At 43.8% G+C, this 22,328-nt stretch overlaps 1 protein-coding gene across 5 annotated transcripts in view; it reads left to right on the forward strand.

The window, feature by feature from the left end:
- Positions 1 to 544: 544 nt before the first annotated feature.
- LOC144486515 (AP-2 complex subunit mu) overlaps positions 545 to 22,328 on the forward strand; it is a 46,038-nt gene continuing 24,254 nt past the window's right edge. The window contains exons 1-2 of one of the 5 annotated variants that reach the window (XM_078204560.1): positions 545 to 654; positions 15,020 to 15,138. In XM_078204560.1, coding sequence (XP_078060686.1) covers positions 15,065 to 15,138 — 74 coding nt within the window. In that variant the 5' untranslated portion in view covers positions 545 to 654; positions 15,020 to 15,064. Of the gene's footprint in view, positions 655 to 841; positions 1,251 to 10,724; positions 11,221 to 15,019; positions 15,139 to 19,146; positions 19,272 to 21,230; positions 21,251 to 22,328 lie in introns of those variants that run through there. The other 4 variants (XM_078204576.1, XM_078204569.1, XM_078204582.1 and 1 more) reach the window with 4 other exon arrangements.

The raw sequence follows: 22,328 nt of genomic DNA on the forward strand, positions 1-22,328 counted from the left end.
GAAAGACGGAGAATGAGGGGAGACCTAATAGAGGTGTACAAGATTATGAAGGGTATAGATAGGGTGAACAATGGGAAGCTTTTTCCCAGGTCGGAGGTGACGATCACGAGGGGTCACGGGCTCAAGGTGAGAGGGGCGAGGTATAATTCAGATATCAGAGGGACGTTTTTTACACAGAGGGTGGTGGGGGCCTGGAATGCGCTGCCAAGTAGGGTGGTGGAGGCAGGCACGCTGACATCGTTTAAGACTTACCTGGAAAGTCACATGAGCAGCCTGGGAATGGAGGGATACAAACGAATGGTCTAGTTGGACCAAGGAGCGGCACAGGCTTGGAGGGCCGAAGGGCCTGTTTCCTGTGCTGTACTGTTCTTTTGTTCTTTTTTTTGTTCTATGTGACAATAATAAATCAAATCAAAATAGACATGGTCAGTCCACTCAGTCACCCTCCTGTTCATGAATGGAGGGGAGGGGCGTGGTTACTGCTCATTAACATCACCGGAGGCGGGTCCACGGCGAATTAACATAACATGGGGCGTGGTCACATGCGTCATGACGTAAGACGCCGTGCGTGCGCGGGAGTCACGTGAGCCGCTCGGCTGAGGCAGGGAGGCGGCGGCGGACATTTTGTGAGGAGCGGGCGGAAGCAGCGGCAAGGTGAGAGCGGCCAGCCCGGGGAGGAGCAGCGGGGAGGGCGGGTGATCAGCGCCGCCCGCCGGCATCCTCCTCTCCGGCTCGGGGTAGAGAGGAGCCGGTGGGGCGCTGACCGGTGCTGGAGTTGTGTGCCGGGGGATGAGGAGGGAGGCGGACATTTTGTGAAGGGCGGCCCCGGCTTTGGGAAGCTGACAGACGGAGGAGGAGGAGGAGGAGGAGGAGGAGGCCCCCCCACCCCCCTCAAACAGCGGGGAAAGGGGAGCTGCCGGGCCGCTGAACCCCTGCCCAGTGACTGGGGCACTGAGCCCTGTCCCCGGGGGAGGGAGACAGTCCCCAGGCCCTCTGTAGGACGGGACGTTACCTGCTGCCCCTCCGCATTGAAGGACCCCGGCGGCATTGCACCGCCTGCCTCTATTCCCAGCAATGCAGCTCCCCCTCACCCAGCTTAACACCCCTGGCCCAGAGCTCACAGAGCTCTGTGGCTGCACCCAGCACTGACGGAGTGCAGCACTGTTAGAGGTGCCCTCTGCGCTTCCTCTGTTGGTGGATGTCAAAGATGTTGGCTGTTGTTCAGTGAAGGACGATACCTTTTCTCAGAGGTAGGGGAGAGATACAAAAGTGTCCAGAGGGGCAATTTTTTCATTGAGGGTGGTGAGTGCTTGGAACAAGTTGCCAGAGGTAATAGTAGAGGCGGGTACAATTGTCTTTTTAAAAAGCATTGAGACAGTTACATAGGTATAAAGGGATATGGACCAAATGCAGGCAATTGGGATTAGTTTAGAGGCTTTGAAAAAAAAGCTGGCATGGACAATTTGGGCCAAAGGGCCTGTTTCCATGCTGTAAACCTCCATGACTCTATGGCTGTAGTGGTTGGCACTGCTGCCTCACAGTGCCAGGAACCTGGGTTCAATTCCAGTCTCGGGTCACTGTCTGTTTGGAGACTGCACGTTCTCCCTGTGTCTGCGTGGGTTTCCTCTGGGTGCTCCGGTTTCCTCCCAAACTCCAGATATGTGCGGTGAGGTGCATTGGCCATGCTAAATTGTCCCTTAATGTCCCAAGATGTGTAGGTTACGGGTGTTGCCACGGTAAATGTGGGATTACGGGGATAGGACCAAAACACTGAGTTGGTGTAGACTCAATGGGCTGAATGGTCACCTGCACTGTGGGGATTTTGATTCTACGGGCAGTGCTGTTCCCCTGGTCATTGTTTTCCCCCCCTCAATTAATGAAACTAATAAACCACATTATCTGGTCACACATCTCATTGCTGTTTGTGGGATAGAACAGTACAGCACAGGAACAGGCCCTTTGGCCCACCAGGCCTGTGCTAATCGCGTTGTCGTATCCAGACCAACCGCCTGTTTCCCTCTATACCCTGCCTATTCATGTCTATCCAGATAAGTCTTAAATGTCGCTAACATGTCTGCCTCAACCACCTTGGCAGTGCATTCCAGCCCCCCACCACCCTGTGTTTAAAAAAAAATACTTCCCCCACACATCTCCACTGAACCTTTCCCTCCTTGCCTTGAACTTGTGCCCCCTTGTAATTGTCATTTCTGCCCTGGGAAAAAGCTTCCAACTATTTACCTTATCAATGCCCTTCATAATTTTATAAACTTTTATCAGGTCGCCCCTCAGCCTCCATCTTTCCAGGGAGAAGAATCCCAGTTTCTCTCATCATAGCTACTACTCTCCGCACCAAGCCAGATCAGGTTGTTTATGGAAATTTGATCTTGTGCTCATTTCTTGGAACTGTCTTGCTCCAACAACCCCATGTTTTGGCTGTAATGTCTTAACATGAAAAGATTTCATAGAATTATACAGTGCTGAAGAGGCCCTTCAGCCCATTGAGTCTGCACCAATACATGAGAAACACCTGACCCACTTAATCCCATTTACCAGCACTTGACCCGTTGCCTTCAGTTTATGACGTGCCAAGTGCTTATCCAGGTACTTTTTAAAAATGGTGAGAGGGAACTCTCCTCTATCACCCTCCCCTGAGTAAAAAAGCTTTTCCACACATCCCCCTAAACCTCCTGTCTTTCACCTTGAACTTGTATGCCCTCATGACTGACCCTTCACTTAAGGGGAACAGCTGCTTATTATCTGCTCTGTCCCTGCCCCTCTTAATTTTGTTCACCTCAATCAGGTCGCCCCTCAAGTCTTCTCTGCTCCAACGAAAGCAACTCATTGTGTGTGTGCCTGCTGAAAATGAGTAATCTCCCCCAGTGGTTCCCAATCAGTGTGCCATGAAAAATGATTCAAAATTCATGTAATTAGATTAAAGCTAACCTTCATCTTCAGCTCTGTGGTTACCTTCTCCAAGACTCAATGAATTCTAGGCCTCCCACGCATGTGTGGTTTAGATTGTTTGTTTATGTTGGTCAGGCCCCTGCATCTGACCAATGGGACCTGGAGCTGAAGGCAAAGGTGCCATGTGCTTTCTCAGAAAGTGAAAACTGAAAAAAGGGGTGCAAAAATCCTGAGAAGCATTGGAGATGGGGAGTGGTTTTAAAAAAGGAGGCTGGAGGGCAGGAAGGAGCAAAAGATGAAGTTCCCAATAAGGGAAGAAGATGGGGGAAAATTGGTGTGCCATGACATACGGAAGGTTGGGAGCTACTGATTTACTCTAATCCCACCTTTCAGTACTCTGCTTTCCAGGTTATGGCACCTGAAAGTACATATGTGTTAAAAATGAGGGTTTCTGCCTCGATAGCATCTTTTCAGGCAGAGTTGCAAATCGTCACCACACTGATGATTCGGAGTTGTCATGCTAGCATTTCTCTATCCTTGCTGAGGAAGTCTTAATTGTAACTCGGCTCAGCTGGGTCATCCAATTTATAACTTCCCGGTCTCTGGTTTTGATCAATGCCGTAAGTACTTTTGCCCATATGTCTTATTATTTGCAAATGATTTGCACTTGTACTGTTTTTGGTTGGTTCAGAGATAGTAAAATTAGATGAACTGAATAATTCTGTTGACATAACTGCAGCATGTTAACTCCTGTTTTTGCAAATAATTGGTGGAAAAGTACAATGTGCTGCATCGTGTGTGGCTAAGTTCTGTAATTACATCGTGACATATCAATCATTATTTGAAATATGCCAAATTACAATAGAAGAATGATTACTGCACAGTAGGAGGCCATTAGGTCCTTCTGGTACATGCCTGCTCTAACAGCATCCCAGTTAGTTCCACTCCTACCTTTTTTTCTGCAGTCCTGCAAAATTTTCACACTTCAGGTCATTTTCCAATTTCCTTTTGAAAGCTATGAATGCATTCCGGATTCCACCTACTAGCTATAAGTGAGATCTTCCTTGTGCCTCATAAAATTGGTGCCCTCTGGTCCTTGACACTTCTACCAATGGGAACAGTTTCTCCCTACCTACTCTGATTATTAATCCTCATGATTGTTAGATTAGGTTTCAACCTGTTCAGTCAAAGTTACGGAAAGATGCAGCTAATAGATTGGGTAACAAACTTATCCTGATCCCCGTGTAATTTATACATGTGTGGTTGCATCACAGATTCCAATTACAATACCCAGTCCTATTCAAAGCAGGGAAGTGGTGTTCTGTAAACACACAAAAATATGATGTAGTTCACTGTTCAGTGGGTTTTTAATTTATTCTGCCACTTGGTTTGGAAGCCAAATTAATTTCAATATCCAGGCTGAATGCAACTTCAAATTTATCAGCATGTTGTACACTTAAGTTCCCAAACATAATCCACACTGTGTCACTACAGTGTAATGGTAGTTGTGTTAACTTTTCATACTCTATCCACTTGAATAGTGGAAGACGGTGAGCAACTGATGGATGCACTACATTTGAAGCTGTAACTACTCTGCATATCTAAAATTACCAAACCTGTACTCATCATTCAAGATGTTGTATTTGAGAAATATTTTTTACCCAAAAAGAAAGCCAATCATTGACTCAGAGCCTGAAATTTACAAGCAGTTAAAATTGAATGACCCCAGCAGCTGTGTTAACCCTGGGTTTGCTTACTTAGAGCATTACTTTTAAAGGAGCAGTATCTGTTAACAGCCAAGTGCCTTAACTAAGGTGTGGGCAATGCCACGACAGGTCCATTAGTTTCTTTTTCTTTGCAAAATGCAGATGGATCTGTTGTCTGCCCTGTTTCCAGCTTTTGCAGTATGTATTTTTACTATAATTATAGGTGCTGTCTGTACAAATTTGGATTTTTGAACTCTCTAATATCAGGGTGGAGTGACAAGTAGTGGGAGCAACAGCTAAATTCAAAGCATTTGGCCAGATGTGATATTGACACACACTTAAATTGTATTTGCACTTTTCTGATACTCTGGTCCCAACATTATAATTCAGCCTGTTCACAAGAGGCTGGTCTAGTTTGGGGTTGCTTTGTTAAATGTTCCTATGGTCACAGGTTTTATTCTGCTTCAACTATTGGGCTGGTTAGCTGTCTTGTATTATGGATAGGAAATAATGATGGTGTCATTTATTTAGCAGTGGAACTGACTAGTTATTAATTTAGCTGATTAGAGACTTGATTGCAATTCATTGGTCTTGGTAGCCAGTCTGACAACTATGTAATCATAGAATCCCTACAGTGCAGGAGGCCATTCAGCCCATTGAGTATGCACTGACTCTTCTAGGCACCCCCACCCTGTCCCCACAATTCTGCGCATTTACCATGGTCAATCCACTTAACCTGCACATTTTTGGACTGGGGGGGAGAAACCCACACAGACACAGGGAAAATGTGCAAACTCCACACAATCACCCAAGGCTGGAATGTGAACCCAGGTCCCTGGTGCTGTGAGGTGGCAGTGCTAACCACTGTGTCACTTTAAGGGGAAAATGGAGCAATCTGTGTTTCTGCCTCTGCTCAATGCAATTACAACATTTCCAACAGTCTGAACTTATTTAAGATGAGTAACAGGGTTAAATTGTTTGTTTGAATTCCTAGTTGCTCAATAGATTTCATCCTTGGTTTAACCTTGCGGGAGATTTGACCTCTTTTAATTTGTTAGCTTGCAGCATACAACTGGATGTCCGGAATACAACATTAACCAGTCCAAGCAAAGCTTAGTCAAATTTTGTCTCTCTGTGCCACAGTTTGGTGGGTATGTCCTACAATTTCCCTGTTTAAAAAGAAATAGAATGAGGCTGCATAAATATCTGGTTCAAACAGATTGATGATGCCTTTTCTGGATTCTACTTAATAAACTTTGGGAAGCAAGAAGCCATTTTAATGTTTTTATTTGCCTGGTCAGGTGGGTGGAGTGTTCTTGGCCTGTCTTGGGAAGTGTGCTCCACCTCTTCCTCAATTTATGACTTTTGTCATTAGGAATTCATTCAGCACAGTAACTTTGGTGCTGTGAAACTGCTCTTTGACCATTTATACAACTGGGAGTACAATTCGAGATGTTGGGCTTTACAAAGAAAAACTGAGTGAAGTCGGGACTGTTGACGAATTTTGCCCTTCACTATTGGAGGGAGCAGTTTGAGTTGTATAGCACTGGGGTAAAGTACAGGTCGGTAGAAAGTCTGTCCATCGTGCACAGTGCAGTTTGAGGTGGTAGATGAAGACAGTAGGCAAAATGATATCAGCTGAAGTGTTCACTAAGCAGAAAAGATTGGAAAAACCCAGCTGGTCTGGGTGCATCTGGGGTGAGAAACAGCATTAATGTTTTGAGTCCTCTTTGCAACCCTATGCTCTATAAGCATGTTGGTATCATTGGTGAATGACGCGCATGAGTCTTATTTGTATCAGATAACTATGTGGTGGCCTTGTTTCAGGGTTTGAATTCTGTATTTGTCTGAGATAACTAATCAGGCTTCCTCAGAACAAACAGTTAATAGTTGAAAAAATGCAACCAGTAAATAAATGAATTTGAGAATGAATATGGAAAACACATATTTTTAAAAAACACCCAAGATTTACTGTTTTATTTAGCGTAAACAGCACAATATAACTACAAGGTTTGCAGTTTGGATTTTGCAGCATTTTCTGGAGCTCTTGTTTCAGGTGTAGGCAGGTCTGTAGCTCGAACTATTACTAGTTTATGCCAAATTAATTTCAAATCAATGCCACCTTCTTTAAATTTTGTTTTGCTGTTACTCTTCCATTCGGGATTTCTTCTCCTTTCTCCACACTTAGTCTGATCACAAACTGGAAGTTTGCCTCAATCATGTGCCACCTTTTGAGTTGCAAAGTTATAGGTTAATGCTGGTCTGGTTACTACTTCTGAGAAAAGTGCTGCATTATCGAAGATGCTATCTTTTGGATGAGTTGAAGATCATCGGCACTATTTGAAGAGCTGTTGTTCTGGTGTCTTGTCCAAGATTCCTTGTCAATACATTAAAGATAGAATAAATTCATTTCATTGCTATTATGCTCCTACTGTGTGCAATGAAAGTCAAAGTGGTTCCACTTGATGCAATGTATTTGAAACACGTGTCAGGAGGGGATAATGCCAGTTTTCTTTTCAGTAATCATTCCACTGTTGCCTGTTTCTTTGAGCTGTAACCTAAATCTGGTATCATCCGTTGAGAATTGCTCCAGGTTTATCGAAAAACAGTTGGCTGTGCAGTTTGAGAATTCTTTATGGCAACACAGCCATGCAAAGTGCCTGGCTTGATGGTGGATCCACAGATTTGTACTTTAATGGGCTTCCATTCTGAGGGATTTGTTACTGGAGCCCTGTCTACAGTCCTTGTTCTTTGAAGGTTGCTCATTCTTCTCCCTTCCCACCATCCACAACTCTTCCAGTCCTGTTTAACAGTGCTGTTGCTGTTTATATTAGCGGTAGCATCCACGAAAGGATCACAAAATGATGCACTTTATTATATCATGCTTGAAGTTCATCACATCAAGTTGCTCTCAACACATTTTCACTTTTTCAGGCAGGACCAGAGTTGGCGTACGTTATCTGAAAAATTAAGTCTCTGCAGCCTCAGGGATTAAGTTCAGAAATGAAGTGCTGGAAAACCTCTGGTCTGTGGCAAGAGAAAGTTATAGTTTTGAGTTTAATGAGATTCTTATTTGGAACTCGAGTCATATTGGACTCTAGGCTAACTCTGTTTCTCCACAGTTGCTGTCTGACCTGCTGAGTTTTTCCAACGCTTTCTCTTTTATTTCAAATTTCCAGCATCTACTGTATTTTGCTTTTAGCCAAGTAAGTTTATTTGTCCATCTTTTTCCCACTGGTTTCAAAGAAATCCATAAGAGATATAAGCAGTTTTTTTGCTGGATTCAGTGAGTTTTTGGAAGTTTTGACTCATTGCTTTGTGCATAGTTTTCCTGCAGATATATTGCAACATACTGTTCTAGGCATAGCCAAGGCTCCTCCCTCAGTATAAAATATTTGTGATCTTGACTATTCCATACCTCTGGCATTACACATTCCCACAAGGACCATCTGGAGACTCAGGCATTGATTTTAACAAAGGTTGTCAGACGGTCAATCATGTGCATCACCGTTCAATTCAGTAGTGTGTCAAGTTCAATTCAAACTTGAAGTATATGCAGTATCTGAATAAAAAGCCCACTGGAGACTGGTTACTGAAGAATATCCCATCTAGCTCCATTTGTGGTTTTGCACACTAAAATGGAGTGAGGCGTAATGTTTTTGTCCTATGTCTTATGGCGATAGATGCTGTGGAGTGTTCTGAGGCTTTAGTATGTGACAGATGCAGGATTAGCCAGCAATAGTAAATGCCCATATAAAAGCGGATGTAAGAGAGGATTGTGTGGTGCAGTGGGTTTTCACTCCCAGCATCTTGAATTTGAATGCAACTCAAGCCAGTTGGATATGTTTCCCCTGTGTGCTGATTGTAAGGTTTGAATAGCCCATCCTTTTTGAGCTCTGACAAAGGGTCATCCTGACTCAACGTTGTCTCTATTCCCTCTCCACAGATGCTGTCAGACCTTCTGAGATTTTCCAGCATTTTCTGTTGTTTGATTCCAGCTTCTGCAATATTTTGCTTTAATCCTTATTGGGTCTGGTCTCTGTGACTCCAGCCCCACACCAATGTGGCTGAGAGCTACATGCAGTGGCCCAACAAAGCTGCTGTTATCCAAACTGCAACAGTTCAAGCAGGTATCATACCACTCCCTCCTGCAGGCAATTGGGGATGGGGAACTAATGCCACTGATACCCATGTCCCAAGACTGAATGTTGCTCGCCATGCTTTGTTACCAAGTAAGCGTGGGTTGAATGCACTTTACTGCTCCAGATTTGGTTTAACATTTACATTCCTTGGGACAAACACTGGAGTAGTGAGGGATCTCAAGGAGATGCTAAAGCAAAGGGAGCTTTGTTATCTTCACCCAGGATGATATTGGATATTTGGCTAGTTCTCTCTGGAAGTAGTTGAGGATTCTTATGTAATTTGTGCATAGCAATATTTAAACATCCGTGGCATCGCTGCAGAATGGATTTGCTTTTCACTGAAGTTTAGCTGCAATCTAAGTATCCAAGTTGGTTTAGGACTTCAGTCTCAGGTCGCTTTGGGATTCTATTCCAGATTTTCCTGCATTGCTGGCAACATTGGTATTTAGAACTTGGAATCATAGTGGCAGGATCAGTGGGGGTGGAGGTGCAGCTGTTTGAGTTGAGACGAGCAATGTCTTCATTCATGTTGAGTTCTCTACCCTTAAAAGCTTTGGATGCTCAGTCATTGTGAATGCTCAGGACCGAGATGATAGAACCTTGGATATCAAAGGAATCTGGAGATAGTGCAGGAAAGTGGAGTTGCGGTGATAACATAAGAAATAGGAGTTAGACCACGTGGCTTGTCAAGCCTGCTCCAACATTCAGTATGATCATGACTGGTCTGCAGCTTCAACTCCATTTTCCTGTCCACTCCCCATATCCCATGATTCCTTTGGAGAGGAAAAATCTCTCAAATGTTGGGTCATCCACAACCCTCAAAGAATTCCAAAAATTCACAACCCTTTCTGTGCAGAAATTACTTGTCTGTGTTCTAGATTCTCCAGCCATGAGAAACAAACTGTCTACCATGTCAAGCCATTCAGAATCTTGTATGTTTTACTGAGATCACCCCTCATTTTGCTAAACTCCAGAAGAGACCCAATTTACTCAGTCTCATCATCGGACACCTCTCATCCCAAGGGCCAATTTAGTGAACATTTGTTGTTCTGTTGCCAGTGCAATTATATCCAGCCCTAAATGTGGAGACCCAAACTGCATGCACTACTTCAGAGATGGTCTCACCACATATTTGTAACAAGGTGTTATTCCTGTACTCGATCCCTTGCAATAAAGGCCAAGATGATCAGCCATTATGTAGTTGAATAGCAGAGTAGGCATAATAGCCCGTAATAAGACATTGGGCCGAGTGGCCTAATTCTGCTCCGCCATTCAATCATGGCTAATATTTTTCTCATCCCCATTCTCCTGCCTTTTCCCCATAACCCCTGATCCCCTTATTAATCAAGAACCTATCTATCTCTGTCTTAAATGACACTCAATGACCTGACCTCCACAGTCTTCTGCAGCAAAGAGTTCCACAGATTCACCACTCTCTGGCTGAAGAAATTCCTCCTCATCTCTCTTTTAAAGGATTGTCCCTTTAGCCTGAGGTTGTGCCCTCTGGTTCTAGTTTTTCCTACTAGTGAAATCATCCTCTCCACGTCCACTCTATCCAGGCCTCGCATAACCATCCCCTTCTTACTATCTATCCCGAGTTGCCTAGAAGGTGGTGATAGGTTTCTGGCTTGTACTGCTGACGGTGATTTTAGTGATCTGGGTACAATTGAGTGGTTTGTTAGACCACTTTACATGCCAGTTAAGAGTTAGTCATGTTGGCATGGTAGCGCAATCACGTATCAGACCAAATGAGGATGGTCAGATTTCCTTGCCAGGCGAGCATGAGTGAACCTTTCCCGAATGGGCAGGACTAGTTTGTACTGTAACATAAAATCAGTGATGACTACAAATTAAACCTCAAAACATAACATACCTTATCTATGCTCTGGATAATCCCTGCTGTGGCTTTGAGGAGGAAGTAGGCAGGGCCGTTTGTTTTAGCGAATATATTTAATTGATGGACTTAAATCTTGCCCTTGCGAGGATTTGAGTCCGCTGCCACCCTAAGTGTGTGACTGGTATCGCTATGTTTGGACAATTTGCTTGTCCCCGTTGAAGGGGCAGGGCTGCTTTGTCGCATTGCAGGCTTCAGCTTTCCGGAGCTGCCATTGCAGATTTTTGTTTTTTTTCCCGGGAACAGACCACGCCCGGGCTTGCACATTTTTTAAAAAAAGAGGCAAATCGGAAACCGATAAAAGCAGCGAGGCGAAAACCAAGCCATTGCAAAGCAAGGGTCCTGCGACCAGAGACAGGACGTTGCTGTGATATATGACCGTTATCCCGTTGCTTTCGCATGAAACCACCGCCCCTCTAACAATGCAACCTTTCATTAACCTCTCGGCTGTGTTGAGATAAGCGATGACTTTGCCAGCAGGTGCTTGCGGGTGATACGTATGTCGAATTGAGTCGGATTTCCTTTGAAAAGGGTGCTTCAGTATTTTTCTGCAAAGATGCCGTCTGGGAAATTGGTACATTATAACGCTGTAAATGAATGTACATTACTGTATCGCATGTCCTGTATTCAGCTGATGTGGCAAAGCCGGCGTTAAATTATTTTGGATCCTAATATTGAACTGGCCTGTGTATTGATGTGGTATTTCTGCAGTTTCAGGAAGGATACAGTGTATCTCGATTTAAAAACCCGCTGCTGGGTTTACCTTTTACAAGTTTCGCATGTCTGTTTTATTTGTGATGGCCACTTTTACCGAGGATATTATGTCAGTGTTGATGTTTGGTGAAAATATGATGTCTATTTGATTTATTATTGTCACATGTATACAGTAAAAGTATTATTTCTTTGGGGGTGGCACGATAGCAGTGGTTAGCACAGCTGCTTCACAGTGCCAGGGACCCGGGTTCAATTACTGGCTTGGGTCACTGTCTATATGGAGTTTGCACCTTCTCCCCATGTCTGCATGGGTTTCCTCCTGGTGCTCCAGTTTTCTCCTATGTTCTGAAAGACGTGCTGGTTAGTTGCATTGACCCAAACAGGCATCGGACTGTGGTGACTAGGGGAATTTCACAATAACTTCATTGCAGTGTTAATGTAAGCCTTACTTGTAACAAATAAACTTTTCTTGCGTGCTGTACAGACAAAGTATACTGTTCATAGAGAAGGAGAGGAGAGAGTGCAGAATGTAGTGTTACCGTCATAGCTAGGGTGTAGAGAAAGATCAACTTAGTGCGAGGTTGGTCCATTCAAAAGTCTGATGGCAGCAGGGAAGAAGCTGTTCTTGAGTTCTTTGCCTTGGAGGAGGGGTAATATCTGATCTCCTGTATGTGCTGAATCATCCAGCCAGAAACACTGCAGATAGTTCAGAAAAGGGTTGAAAATGCTCCTAGTGGTTTCAAATTGGGGACATTATTTTGGATTTTTTTGTAAGGATTTCAATTGCTGGGGCAAATCACATAGTTCCACGTTTGAGAACAGAAGGTAGATGAGGTGGATGGTGGTTGGGTGAAACCCAGCTTGAATTTGAAAAACATATTGGGTTTAAAGGAAAAAATGAGGGTGATCCAATGTACTGGGGGAGGACAGATGAAAGGAGACTATATAGATCCTGATTTCAGCATGATGCAGAAAGGAGGGTGAGCTTGTGATTTTCCAAAGGAAAAGACTGGCTTGCATTTATTTACCTTTCATGGCTTGAGGACATCTCAAAGTACTTCATGGCCAGTGACTTACTCTTGTGTAGTCTTTGATTTGATTTATTACTGTCACATGTATTAACATAGTGAAAAGTATTGTTCCTTGCGCACTATACAGACAAAGCATACTGTTCATAGAGAAGGAAACGAGAGAGTGCAGAATGTAGTGTTACAGTCATAGCTACGGTGTAGAGAAAGATCAACTTATTGCAAAGTAGTCCATTCAAAGGGAAGAAGTTGTTCTTGAGTCGGTTGGTACGTGACCTCAGACTTTTGTATCTTTTTCCTGAGGGAAGAAGGTGGAAGAGAGAATGTCCAGGGTGCGTGGGGTCCTTAATTATGCTGGCTGCTTTGCCGAGGCAGTGGGAAGTGTAGACAGAGTCAATGGATGGGAGGCTCCTTTCCGTGATGGATTGGGTTACATTCACGCCTTTGGTTCTTTGCGGTCTTGGGCAGAGCAGGAGCCATATCAAGCTGTGATACAACCAGAAAGAATGCTTTCTATGATGCATCTGTAGAACTTGGTGAGCGTCGTAGCTGACATGCCAAATCTTAGAAAGTAGAGACATTGGTGGGCTTTCTTAACTATAGTGTCGGCATGGGGGGACCAGGACAGATTGTTGGTGATCTGGACACCTAAAAACCTGAAGCCCTCGACCCTTCCTACTTAGTCCCCGTTGGTGTAGACAGGGGCATGCTCTCCTTTACGCTTCCTGATGTCGATGACAATCTCCTTTGTTTTGTGACATTGAGGGAGAGATTATTGTTGCTGCACCAGTTCACTAGATTCGCTATCTCATTCTTGTACACTCTCATCATTGTGTTGAAGGAGTGAACTAGGAAATCCATAAACTCTGAGCGTTAGCTCTATTCTCTCTCCGCAGGTACTGTCAGACCTGCTGAGATTTTCCAGCATTTTCTGTTTTTGTTTTGAATTCCAGTATCCAGTTATTTTGCTTTTATCTTAAAGTCCATAAAGTCTGGAGACCATATACAAAGATAGAGCTTTTCATACCAGAAGACTGTTTCCCTTAAAAAATCTTCTGTAGTGTCTTGTGACTGGAAGTTATTATTTTAAAGCTCGTTTGAGAGTTAGTGCGACCGACAGGATCAAATAGTTCCTGTGACAGTAGGGAAATGAGGTTGATTTTGGCCTGGATATATATGGGTCAGAGTTGAATCATACATGTGCAAGAATAAGGGAATCACCTTGAGCTGTGATCATCTTGAGAGTAATTAGCAAGTACTTATGTGTAATTTTCTCCTGGGGCGTGAGGTGGGCAGAGTAAAGTCCGTTGTATTGTTGGAAATATGAATGGTCTGCGAAAGAGCAGGCTTGATGGATCGAGTGATCATTTTTCTTCCAAGTTTATTAGCTGCACGTCAGATCTCCACTTTCTATCTATCCACCATTATGGGGGCTTGTTCACATTGCTGACATCCCCTCACCCGAGCTTTCCGTTTAAATGTTAATTGGAAGTGGGCGTCGCTGACTAGGCCAGCATTCAGTTGTTCATCCCTAATGCCCTTGAAGGTGGTGAGCAGTTGCTTTTAACCACAGCAGTCCAAGTGGTGGAGGTGCACTCAGTGCTGTTAGGTTGAGAGTTCCACGGTTTTGATCCAGCGACAGTAAGGAAGGGTGCTATAATTCCAAGTCAGCATGGTATGTGGCTTGGAGGAGAATTTGTGTGTGGTGGTGTTCCACTATCTTCAGACTTCAGAGGTTACTCTGCATGACTCAGTATATCTGAAATATGCATTCAGTCGCTACATCTATTACCCATGTCCTTGTTGACCCACACTGCTATCCATCCCCAATACGAGGAGTTTAAAACATTTACTTATAACTTATTTACTTCTGCTCCACACTGCAACCCTGTTTGAAGTGTCTAGAGTGTAACTTCGCTTTTCCATCTCCTAACATTCCATTCAATTTGCCCTTCTGCTTCATTTCTGTCCGTGCTGTATTCTAGAATTCTCTTCCTGTGTTCCTCTTTCCTTGCTGCGTCCCTCTCTTCCCCTCCAAAAACCTCCTCAGAATGCATCATTTCAGCCATTCCTTTGGTCAGCTGCTCTACCTTTTAACTTTTTCTTGGATCGCCTCCATCCCATTCTCTCAGAAGAACCTGGGAATATTTTGCTATTTGGTGGCACTGAATTGCAAACTGTCATGTACTGCCGAATACTGGGTAGCCGTCGCTTACTGTTTTGGGTCTGAGGCCGCAGGTCCATACTGTACGTGAATGTTTGACAGGTCATTATTACAATCTTGTACCTTGCTCTTCTAATCGTATATTAATTGTGTTTGATTGCAAACGGTGGACAGTAACTAGGGGTACACTTGAGCCCATTTGAAAATAGGCTTTAACTGTGGTTCTTATGTTAGGTGTATACATGTACGGTGCGACTATATAAAAGTATGTAAACAATTGGCTCCAGTTCTATCCTTCAACTGGCTTTCTGGAATATAACATACTGGGCTCAAAAGACCGCTTTCCACTGGGGAGCAAGTTCTATCCAATTATTTATTACCGACAAAATACTTCACAAATTAAAGAGCAAAATTTGGTTTTAATCAAAATTTGTACCTGCACTTACATTTTCTTTACCTTGCTTCAGGTATTTTAATCAACATGGGAAGGGAGGATTAACCAAGGTTCTATCATGATTGGAGGCTTATTCATTTACAACCACAAAGGGGAAGTTCTCATCTCCCGAGTCTACAGGGATGACATTGGGTAAGTTCCTTTCGCCAGTTAATACTGAGAAGAGCTTTTTGTTGTGGTAACTAGTTTGCCTTCTAAGGTATCTTTGTGTTATTATGAAAGAGCTGCCTCAAGAAGAATGTGGGACCACCCCACAAACTGATTTTTCTTGAGCACTTGTGGAGGCAGCAGTCCTTTGAACAATCACCGTAGGCCACCATTATTTGGCTGGATGGCTTTGGGCTTTTTAATAAAGGTCTTATCAAATGGCTCCTTGCTCTCTGGCAGGGACTGATCTTTCCTAACCTTAAAATGATCAGCAACTTGAGCTGTATTATGATTTGCAATTTGAAAGCTAATGTGTTTTTTGCACTGCAAATGGAAAGGTTGGGCTGAACTCCCTCCAGTAAACATTAGACTTGCAGTATACATGGCTCGTGGGTGCTATATGTGAAATCATATATTTTTTAAATAAGATTCCTACCTAATGCAATCCAATCTTGTTAAACTGAGGAACTGGATACATGAAAGAGGAAGTAAACGGTCATTGGGCAATTGCCTCAACGTTATTGCCGGTCCCAGTGATTATTATGATATTTATGCCAGCCTTTCTTCCTGTGCTGTTCCCAAAATGCTATCTTGCAGCACTGTAAAAATTTGTACAGTGCTTGAAATTTATTCAGCTGCTCCCCATTGGCTTTCATGTTTTCACAACCAAAGTGAGATCAAAATCTCAGTCCGCTAGCCAAAATTAAAATAAGTGGTTTGTGGGGTAGGGTGGGCGAGGAGAATAGAATCCTGTCGACTGGAAGCAACGCCTCCTGCCTTCTAATTTGAATGTGAAAATGAACGAAACCCTTTAAACTCCAGCTCTGCTGCAGTCCTGCCTCAAACACCATTGTGTATGAGTTGTAACCTGTGTATAAAAGAATGGAAATGATTCAAACAGCCTTGTTTCAACTTGACCCTCTCTGCGTCCCCCACCTGCACTTGTGTTTTTCTTTCTACATGCTGTGGTTTTTTACTGTTTTCAAATGGGTTTTCAGGTTTCCTGCAGGCTAAAGCTAAGTGGGTTATGCAAACATTTAGGCTGAATGACCTTGCAACAGTCTGGCTAAAGCAAGCTTAAAAACTTAGACGGATATACAATAGGAAATTAACCCTGAAGGGAAAATAAATACTTAGACCATGAAGAGGGTGCAGGTGAGATTTACTAGTTTGGTACCAGGAATCGAGCATTTTAGTCATGTGGAGAGGCCAGCGCGGTGTTCAAAATTGAGGACTTTTCCTAGAGTAAATAGGGAACAACTTTACAGTGGCAGGAAAATCAGTAGCCAGATTTAAGGTGGTTGGCAAAAGAATCAGAGGATTGTTTTTTTTTAGTGCAGTGAATGATGATCTGGGCCATGCAGTTGAAAATGTGGTGGAAGCCGATTTAATATTGGCTTTCCGAAGGGAAATAGAAAAAAATTGTAGGCCTGCGGGGGAGTGTAGGAGAGCAGGATAATTAGGTAGCTCTTTAAAAGAGCCTGGCACATGCACAATGGGTCAATTGAAGTAAGATTGTATGCTTCTGCGATGGCCCAAATATCCCTCGATGTACTCTGAACTGCTTGTGTTGCAAGGTGAAATTAATGCTGAGGAATTCTGAATTAGACTTCCCTATAATTGTGAAATCCATTTTAATGTGACTTGAAATGGTTGTTCCTCAAATGGCCATTCTTGTCGTGAGTCATGACCACATTTGTTTGGGAGTTGAGCCACACCCTATCCTTCTCTGCATCTGTATGAGAGCTGTTCTGCATTCGCATACTGGAATAGTCTCAGATGCTACAGCTCTGGCGTTTTCACCTGTGATTCATGTCAGTGATTTAAAACGATAGCACTCTAGCTGAGATTGTAGAATTCTGCAGTGCAGAAGATGCCATTTGACCCATTGCAAAGAACTGTCCACTAATCTAATTTCTTTGCTTTTTCCCATCTTAAAATGTTTCCTCAAATAATTTTTCGCTTCCCTGTTGAAACTATATGTTGTTTCTCGCAGGGAATTCCATGTTCTGAAAACTGGAGAGTTTTTAAAATCTGTCATAAACAATGAGAAATTAAACTGCAAAGCATGTTGAGGGTTGCTATGAACTAAGAACAATACAGCACAGGAACAGGCCCTTCGGCCCTCCAAGCCCGTGCCGCTCCCTGGTCCAAACTAGACCATTCTTTTGTATCCCTCCATTCCAACTCCGTTCATGTGGCTATCCAGATAAGTCTTAAACGTTCCTAGTGTGTCCGCCTCCACCACCTTGCCCAGCAGAACATTCCAGGCCCCCACCAGCCTCTGTGTAAAATACATCCTTCTGATATCTGTGTTTAAACCACCCCCCACCTTGAACCTATGACCCCTCGTGAATGTCACCACCGACCTGGGAAAAAGCTTCCCACCGTTCACCCTATCTATGCCTTTCATAATTTTATACACCTCTATTAGGTCATCCCTCATCCTCCGTCTTTCCAGTGAGAACAACCCCAGTTTACCCAATCTCTCCTCATTACTAAGCCCTTCCATACCAGGCAACATCCTGGTAAACCTCCTCTGCACTCTCTCTAAAGCCTCCACGTCCTTCTGGTAGTGTGGCGACCAGAACTGGACGCAGTATTCCAAATGTGGCCAAACCAACGTTCTATACAACTGCAACATCAGACCCCAACTTTTATACTCTAAGCCCGACCTATAAAGGCAAGCATGCCATATGCCTTATTCACTACCTTCTCCACCTGTGACGTCGCCTTCAAGGATCTGTGGACTTGCACACCCAGGTCCCTCTGCGGATCTACACCCTTTATGGTTCTGCCATTTATCTCACAGCTCCCCCCTAAGTTAGTTCTACCAAAATGCATCACTTCGCATTTATCTGGATTGAACTCCATCTGCCATTTCTTTGCCCAAATTTCCAGCCTATCTATATCCTTCTGTAGCCTCTGACAATGTTCCTCACTATCTGCAAATCCAGCCATTTTCGTGTCGTCCGCAAACTTACTGATCACCCCAGTTACACCACCTTCCAGATTGTTTATATAAATCACAAACAGCAGAGGTCCCAATATAGAGCCCTGCGGTACACCACTAGTCACAGGCATCCAGCCGGAAAAAGACCCTTCCACTACCACCCTCTGTCTTCTGTGACCAAGCCAGTTCTCCACCCATCTAGCCACCTCCCCCTTTATCCCATGAGATCCAACCTTTTGCACCAACCTACCATGAGGGACTTTGTCAAACGCTTTACAAAAGTCCATATAGACGACATCCATGGCCCTTCCCTCGTCAACCATTCTAGTCACTTCTTCAAAAAACTCCACCAGGTTAGTGAGGCATGACCTCCCTCTCAAAACCATGCTGACTATGGTTAATGAGTTTATTCCTTTCTAAATGCGCATACATCCTATCTCTAAGAATCCTTTCCAACAACTTCCCTACCACGGACGTCAAGCTCACCGGCCTATAATTTCCCAACTCCCTCAAAACTATGCTATAAACTGGGCATGATTTGGCGATGCCGGTGTTGGACTGGGGTAAGCACGGTAACAAGTCTCTCAACACCCGGTTAAATTGGACTTTAACCTGATGTTGTGAGACTTCTCAATTGGGCGCACATTTTTTTAAAACTCTGCCTCAACGGATCAACTTCAGGCCTGAATGAAATCTGGGAGTACTGTGCCAAAAAGTTGTTTTATCTTATCTCACTTGATCTTGTATGCATCTGTGTAAAGCTTGAAAAAACTTGACAGTGTCAATGTGTAGCAATGCCTTACAGGTGTTGGAAAAGCTTTGTTTCCGTGCCTGTAGTCTGCTGAGATGAGAATGGGTGTGACCTGATTTCTTAGTCTGTGGTGTCCTTGCCAAAGGCCTTCTCTGTCTCTTGAAATTGAAGGCACTTTTTTGTTTGACATTTGTTCAGTTTGGATTGTGGGAAAGTAATGCTGATGTGCTTGCATCCTTGAGCTAATGCTTCAAAAACTGATCCCGTCATCTTTCTCGCACATTCTCAGACCCACAAAAATACAGATGTATGCTCATCGAGATGGAACATTGTTAATTTTCTGTAGCTCAGTGAAAACATGGACTTTGCACCCCTGCCATCAATGCTGAAGAAGCACCAAAGATAAAAACAGAGGTGACCACTTGCTAGCAATGCCCAATGTGCAGAGGTTCACAAAGCCAGTGTGAATGAGGCACAAGTGATATGTTAATCTGTTGATTGTTTTGTAATGCTTTTGTGTATGTTGGTGATTAGCACCTTGCACTTGTCCATTGTTCTCCTTTAGATGCCTGTGAGTAGTCCTTTGTGTTTCTCATCTGTGTTTTTTCTTTGTGCTTTGTGTATTCTAATCCTCTCTCTCGTTGGTCTGTCACTTCCCCTTCCTTGCTGACGTCTCATTTTTCCTCATCTCATCATGTGCTCATTGGCTGCACTAGGAATAGGTAAGCGTCATTTGTCATCTTGTACTAAATTAACTAGTGATCTGACCTGTGAGCTTTATCTTAGTCATACTGGAAGCTGTAAAATTGAAATGCAGCTGTAGCCATTTTAACCCAAAATGGAGAGGAAGAAGTCTCTTTGAGCAGCATTTAACTGACAGTAACTTCCGATCAGTTCTTTTGCAAGATTAATTGTGTTTAGCAGGAAGCGAGATAAGGACTTATGGGAGAAAGGAACAGGAAGGTATGCTGGTAGGGTTGGGTAAAGAGGGGTGGGAGGAGGCTCATGTGGTGCATGGCACGTAACTATTGGACCAAATGATCTGTTATGTTTAGACTAGATGTAACTTCACTTAATTTCTCCTCGTGCTCCTAACTGCCAGGCAGGGAATTTGCATTCAATTATGTTTATTTCCTGGTGCCCATTTATGGTGCAAGCTCGAGGAGCTAAATGTCCAGAGCTCATGTACTTGCAGTCAAGACCATTGGTCTCCAGCTCCCAGAGGAAATCCCAGTATGTCATACACCTGCAGACTAGCTGTGACCACTTGTCCATTTTAAATGTTGTGACGTCCCCACCGTGAATCAACATTTGCTGGCAATGTGCTTAACTGTAGCGCTTGCCAGGGCAGAGTGTTAATCAGGCCAATGAAATCCGGTGGGTTTTTAGAAACCTAACAGAGAAAATAATTGTTTTGGTAGTGGAGACTCCCAGGGAGGTGTGGGGTGAAAGTGAGGGGTTTTCAAACTGATTGTACTGGAAAAGAAATCTAGTGAGTTTAGTTTCTGATTGTTGTCAGCTGCACGAGACCAATATAAAATCGGCCGAGAAGTTTACACTAAATTTCCACTTCCTATTTAACGAACTTGAGCTCTGCAATTGGCCTTACCACCTCCCTAGGGGAGGATTCCTGCTTGAATGCTATCTCGCTTAGTGACCCATTCCTCTTAATCCCTCCTGCAGTAGAAATGTGTGTCTGTGTCTTGTAAGAATCAGCTGCAGGGCTGGTTTTTAAGGTCAATGTTGCGTAGAAGAACCTGTTTAAAATGAAATGTTAATTTCATGAAATCTGGAGCGGATTCAGTTTTAGTGCATGTGTGTCTGATGCTGTACTCTTCATGAGCGAATCGTGACTTCAAAAGGGCAACTCATTCATCAGAGGCATCTGCTGCTGTTGTGAACTTTGTTTCCTTGCCAAGTGTTATGTTATCTTGATCTTTCTAGTTGGATCTGCCTGCACAAGTCTACAGGTTGATACAGATCCATCGAACTGCATGGTTTGAGAATTGTATACTGCATGACTCTTTCTGTATTCTTTGTGCTTATTGTGAATTTGTTTGTAAATAAACTGGTGTTGCAAACTACAGATAGCAAAGGTCACCGAATCACTTTGGCAACCAGTCTAAAACTAATCTCACTATAACCCCTTGTCCTCTGCTTCCTACTTTTCCCTCAAATGCATTGGCTTCTCCAACCAATCCCCTGTGACAAAGATTCACATGCAGTGGGGTTGGGATGCTTTTCATTGCTGTTTTGTTCCAGAGTTAACAGCTCTTCCCCCTTTGACATCGATCTCAGTCAAGCACCTGCGTCAGTGCGAGAGCCATAGTCAAGCTGGCACCCTTTGGATGCAAAACTTTCCCTTTTTATCTTGCCATTCTGGTGATTGCAGGGTCAGTTGGAAGTCTACTGCAAAAGAAGGGGCCATCTTCTGTTTGAGATTGTCAAAGTCAGCTATTCCATTTGATGGTGTGGGGTTTGCCACCTTTTAAATTGGATTCTGGTGGAAAATAATAGCGCACCAGTAAAATTAGTTTCGGAGCTGGGTAGCTTGAAAGAGGTTTTCACCCACCATCCTCTTGTTTCTCGATGCTGTATAATAGAAATGAGTGAGACGGTATGGTGGTACAGTGGTTAGCACTGCTACCTCATCGCGCCAGGAACCCAGTTCAGTTCTGACCTCGGGTCACTGTCTGTGTGAAGTTTGCATGTTCTCTCCATGTCTGTGTGGGTTTCCTCCAGGTGCTCCGGTTTCCTGCCACAGTCCATAAGACATAGGCCGAATGGCCTAATTCTGCTCTGCCATTCAATCATGGCTGATACTTTTCTCATCCCCATTCTCCTGCCTTTTCCCCATAACCCCTGATCCCCTTATTAATCAAGAACCTATCTATCTCTGTCTTAAAGACACTCAATGACCTGGCCTTCACAGAGGATATAACGAGTGCGGTTGACAGAGGGGGACCGGTGGATGTGGTGTATTTAGATTTCCAGAAGGCATTCGATAAGGTGCCTCACAAAAGGTTGCTGCATAAGATAAAGGTACACGGAGTTGGGGGTAAAGTGTTAGCGTGGATTGAGGATTGGCTATCTAACAGAAAGCAGAGAGTTGGAATAAATGGGTGCTTTTCCGGTTGGCAATCAGTGACTAGTGGCGTGCCGCAGGGATCGGTGCTGGGGCCTCAACTATTTACCATATACATAGACGATCTGGAGGAGGGGACCGAGTGTAGGGTAACAAAGTTTGCGGATGACACAAAGATGAGTGGGAAAGCAAATTGCGTGGAGGACACAGAGAGACTGCAGAGAGATTTGGATAGGCTAAGTGAGTGGGCAAGGATCTGGCAGATGGAGTATAACGTTGGTAAGTGTGAGGTTATGCACTTTGGAAGGAATAATAGTAAAATGGACTATTTAAACGGTGAAAAATTACAACATGCTACTGTGCAGAGGGACCTGGGGGTCCTTGTG

This window comes from Mustelus asterias, chromosome 3 (assembly GCF_964213995.1).
Source record: "Mustelus asterias chromosome 3, sMusAst1.hap1.1, whole genome shotgun sequence".
Lineage (NCBI taxonomy): Eukaryota > Metazoa > Chordata > Chondrichthyes > Carcharhiniformes > Triakidae > Mustelus > Mustelus asterias.